The sequence below is a fragment of the Phocoena sinus genome, chromosome 3 (genome assembly GCF_008692025.1).
Source record: "Phocoena sinus isolate mPhoSin1 chromosome 3, mPhoSin1.pri, whole genome shotgun sequence".
Classification (NCBI taxonomy): Eukaryota; Metazoa; Chordata; class Mammalia; order Artiodactyla; family Phocoenidae; genus Phocoena; species Phocoena sinus.
In genome coordinates, this window is record NC_045765.1 from 146,573,130 (window position 1) to 146,578,242 (window position 5,113).

The window sequence follows — 5,113 nt, forward strand, 5'->3', positions numbered from 1 at the left end:
ACCGCATGTGGTCATCACACATTATAGCAGAAACAGGGGATGAAATGGAATGGTTTTCATTTCAACCGACTAGCAGGTTCTTAGAGGATGTGCTTACTTTTCTTGCTTCATTTTCTTCCCAGTTGCAGCCACACATGAAATCATTCTATTCTTGAAAACCAGGCTCCTATCTCAGGGCCTTTGTGAATGCTATTTTCTCTGCCCAGAATGCTCTACCCGAACCTTTACCACCCTTTTTCAGGGAATCCTCCTCTGACCCTCCAGATGAGGTTAGCTTCTTGTGTTCTCTTTCTGGCTATCTGTTTACATATTCTATAATCATCTGTAAATTCTCTGAGGGCTGGTCGATCATATCCCCAGGACCTAGCATACTGTGGGTGCTTAATTTAAAAATATCAACCAGGTATTTTTCATGAATAAATGATTCATTCACAATGTAGCATAAACCAATTTTTTTTTTTGGTTTTTGGGTTTTTTTTAAATATCAGTTTTATTTTTTCCTCATTGATGCAGAACATAGCTTACTGTAACATCAAGTCTTAGGGGAAAAAAAAGAAAATCAGAAAGCAAAACCAACCCCAAACAAACATAACACACAACCATGACATAATTTGGCAACAGTCTAGGCTTAGAAATTTAAGAAGCTTGGAAGAGGAATAAAATATTCAACTTTTGTTAGTTCTGTCCTTGGACTTAAAAGATTATTTGGTATAAAAACTTTTTGTTTGTAAGTTGATGGTTGTATTATTGAAGGGTACAGGGAGACTCAAAGAGGAGCCTAGCTCATGAGAGAGATGCATTACTGATAAAGGGAGAAGAGCTCGTGTACACTTAGCAAGACTAAGGGGTTTTTGTCGGAAATCTGTCTGTGGTTATATGATGGCTAATGACACGTGCTTATTACCTTCACTCATAAAGGTAGAGGCAGTGCTATTATGGTCTCATCTACTCTGTACAACTCATATGTTGTGGACCTTAGCAGAATGACAAAGGAGCTCCCAGTTGATGAAAGCTCCTACCGAGCCATGACTGCACCAGATCTGCTCCTGCACCCATGCCCAACAAAGCTTTCAGAAAGTTCACTGGTGCTTAAAAGGCACTAAGGAAAGAGAACCTTTCCTCACCGTTTCCCTCCTCTTTAAGGAAGTGAGCTCTTGCAAAATACAAGGGGGCGGGTAACAGGTAAAGAGCAGATCTATGTTCTTATCCTGTTCTTTTATGGTATTGTTTCTAGAAGACTTGGTAAACTGTCTTTCCTATGTTTTTTTAGAGAAATGAGCATACTATAGATGTGCACCTATTAAAAATTAAAATGTTTACGAGTGTTTTTTTGGCATGAGGGCTTTTAAAAGATTACAAAATATATACTTAAATGCTTGACTCCAGAGGTTTTAAGACAGAAGGGTTTAATAAAAAAAATAAATAAGTATACTATACTTGTGATCTGAGTGTGAACAATAGGAAGGACTAGAAATTACCAAGAGAAACTTTTGTGGGGGAAAAAGAATCTGAATGTATGTGGAACATTAAGAAAAAGGAATTATTTTAATCAAGGTGGTTAATTTCAAGTCTTTCATTCTGAGCCGTGTGGGGCCAATTTATAATTGTCTAGTTTCACAGTATATATATTTGCCAGTTTGTGGCCTGTGTAACTTTGGCTTTGGGCATCTGAGGAAACGAAGGAAGAAACTCCTTTCTTCCTTCCTTATTACTTCATCCTCTGCTAGCGTTCTCCTTTGTAAATGACTACATCTACCAACATCTATCATTAAAATCTGTGCCAAAGATATGATTAATTCCACCCACAACTGATGAATGTTTTCTGGTTGTATTTCTCAAGGCAAATGTCCCTAATAATACCACATATTAAAAGCCATATAAATACATAGATGGAGAAACAAAAACAGACACAGGCTATGTAAGCAATAAAGAGTTTGTGCAGAACTAGAAACAAAATAGAAGTTCACCTCTGTCAGAGGTATGGGGTTAATTTCTCTTGCTGAGGCTCAGGTTTCCCCTTGATGGGTCTTTAATGGTTCACCTAAGTTCCAGTGGAGGGGTATCTTTCTTCTTTGTTAAGCAAACATGCCCAGGTAGAGCTGCTTCTCTTTCCGATGGTAGCTGCTGAGTTCTGACTGCATTAGCTGAAGGTACCGCCGGACACTGGCGTCTTTTGACTGCCTATTGACAGCAGCCATGAGGTAGTGCCGAGCCTGGTCATAGTTCTGCAGGTGGAAAGAGGCCACCCCAGCCCGATACAGGGCCTTGGCATTATCAGGCTGTTGTTCCAGGACCTTCTGACTGTATTCTTTCACCCGTTCATAGTTTACTGGCTCCATCTGAAGAAGACAGGCAGCTAAGTTGTTGTAGCAGTCTGTCTGGGTGGTGTGCAGTACGTTTTCCTGTTCAGGTGTGAGGGCCGGGCCCTGAGGTCCCAGATTAGGTATCGGGGAGGGCAGACTTGGATCCAGACCCCGCAGCTGCTGCAGAGCTCGATGGTACCCACACACAGCATCTCGGCACTTCCCTTCCCGGTAACATTGGTTCCCTTCCTCCTTGTACAGCTGGGCCTCCTGCAGGCGCTTCTCCATAACTTTGTCACCCAGTGCTCTTGAGGAAGTGGGAAGTGAAAGAGCAACCGAAGCTCTGGGGATAGGAGTGAAATAACCAATTTTGTTACCCCACTTAAAAAGGCAGGAAATTCTCCTTCTCCAGGAGGCCTCTCAGGGAATGAGGTTTCCTTGATTCTACTACAGCCCCTTCCTTTCTTCTCTGCAGTTATTTTTCAGGCTCTAGACGTGCAGGGGATTAATCAGGGAGAGGACGTGGGAGGAGTAAAGCCAGAAATTAATCGATTTCCTAAAGCGGTGACTCCAGTGTAAGGAGCCTCCATGAAAAAGCGAAGGCCGTACTACAAAATTCAGCCAATGTTTGGTTTTGTGTTTTTTGTTTTAACATCTTTATTGGAGTATAATTGCTTTACAATGGTGTGTTAGTTACTGCTTTATAACAAAGTGAATCACTTATACATATACGTATGTTCCCATATCTCTTCCCTCTTGCATCTCCCTCCCACCCTCCCTATCCTACCCCCTAGGTGGTCACAAAGCACCAAGCCGATCTCCCTATGCTATGCGCCTGCTTCCCACTAGCTATCTATTTTACATTTGGTAGTGTATATATGTCCATGCCACTCTCTCACTTTGTCACAGCTTACCCTTCCCCCGCCCCATATCCCCAAGTCCATTCTCTAGTAGGTCTGCGTCTTTATTCCCATCTTGCCCATAGGTTCTTCATAACCTTTTTTTCTTCTTAGATTCCATATATATGTTTCAGCACACAGTATTTGTTTTTCTCTTTCTGACTTCACACTATGACAAACTCTAGGTCCATCCACCTCACTACAAATAACTCAATTTTGTTTCTTTTTATGACAGTAATATTCCATTGTATATATAACCAATGTTTTTTAAAAATAGAAAATATCAACCAGTTGTCTGAACCTGCATACATTTGCCTTTTATTTCTCATTGTCCTCCTTTCCTAATAACCTTTTCTTCTTTGTTTTTGTTTCACCTTATATTTCTTTTTTTCTATTATGCTTTCTTCCCACTCTATTTTGAGGCCCCACTTAAAGCAAGGGTTTGTAGAAAACATACTCCTAACTATAGAATGTTAATTCTAGAGGGTGCTTCAGAGATTATTTAATTCAGTCCCTCCAATTGTATAATCATGCTCAGTTGTTCAAGGTCACACAGCTAGTTGGGAACAGAGTTTAGATTAGACCCTTGTAATTCGGACTCTATTTTTAGTCTTCCTTCTGTTATTGTCACACTATATGAAGCATTAGAGGAGATATGACATTTATTTATTCATTTATTCCCCCAACAGCCCTGTGGGTTAAGTACTATTATCCCTATATTACAGATGAGGAAACTGTGGCAGAGAAATATGGAGTAACTTGTTCAATGTCTTTCGCTAATAAATGAAAAGCTTAGATTTGAACCTGGGCAGCTTACCCCAAAGCCAACACTCTGTGGAACACCTTGGATAAAGGTACCTGCCCAAGAACAAAGAGTTAAGGTTTTTTCTCTACAGATTAAATGTTTAAGAGTGTCTGGAATGGTTAATAATAAACTTAGCAAGATTAAAGCTTATATTTCAGGATAGTCATTAATCAATCTGGAGGCTAAATTCTGCCCCAGGAACTTTATTCAGTTTGACTTTTTATTTATTTCGAATCAATGTTATTTATTTACTTATTTTTGGTTGTGTTGGGTCTTCATTGCTGCATGTGGGCTTTCTCCAGTTGTGGTGAGCGGAGGCTACTCTTCATTGCGGTGCGTGGGCTTCTCATTGCGGTGGCTTCTCTTGTTGCAGAGCACCGGCTCTAGTCGTGTGGGCTTCAGTAGTTTTGGCACGTGGGCTCAGTAGTTTTGGCTCGCAGGCTCTAGAGCTCAGGCTCAGTAGTTGTGGCGCATGGGCTTAGTTGCTCCGCAGCATGTGAGATCTTCCCGGACCAGGGCTCAAACCAGTGTCCCCTGTGTTGGCAGGTGGATTCTTAACCACTGTGCCACCAGGGAAGTCCCAGTTTGACTTTTCAAATTGAAATATAGTTGACAAACAATGTATCAGTTTCAGGTGTACAACAGAGTGAGTTATATACATTGTGAATTGATCACCATGATAAGTCTAGTAACTATCTGTCACCATACAAAGTTAATTTGATGTTTTTTATTGTATTCCCTATGCTGTACATTACATCTCTGTTAACTTATTTATTTTATAACTGGAAGTTTGTACCTCTTAATCCCCTCATGGATTTGCCCAACACCCCACTCACTCCCCTCTGGTGACCACCAGTTTGTTCTCTGTATCTAGAGACCTTCTTTGCTTTGTTTTGTTTGTTTCTTTTGTTTTTTAGATTCCACATATAAGTAAAAACATACAGTATTTGTTTTTCTCTGTCTGACTTATTTCACTAAGTATAATAATACCTTAGCAAAACCTCTAGGTCCATCAATGTTGTCACAAATGGCAAGATCTGATTCTTTTTATGGCTGATTACTATTCTATTGTGTGTGTGTGTGTGTGTGTGTGTGTGTGTGTGTAT

The 5,113-nt window shown here is 40.4% G+C and overlaps 1 protein-coding gene across 1 annotated transcript; it reads right to left on the reverse strand.

The window, feature by feature from the left end:
* Window positions 1-1,815: 1,815 nt before the first annotated feature.
* On the reverse strand, window positions 1,816-2,622 carry LOC116751667 (tetratricopeptide repeat protein 9C-like). Its single transcript, XM_032627862.1, has one exon. It carries the CDS (start codon window positions 2,589-2,591, stop codon window positions 2,076-2,078), a length of 516 nt encoding a protein of 171 aa, XP_032483753.1. The 5' UTR covers window positions 2,592-2,622; the 3' UTR covers window positions 1,816-2,075.
* Between the last annotated feature and the right edge of the window lie 2,491 nt (window positions 2,623-5,113).

Excerpts from the sequence above, each read along its gene's own strand:
- LOC116751667 (XM_032627862.1), bottom strand. The coding sequence starts at position 2,591 with ATGGAGAAGCGCCTGCAGGAGGCCCAGCTGTACAAGGAGGAAGGGAAC.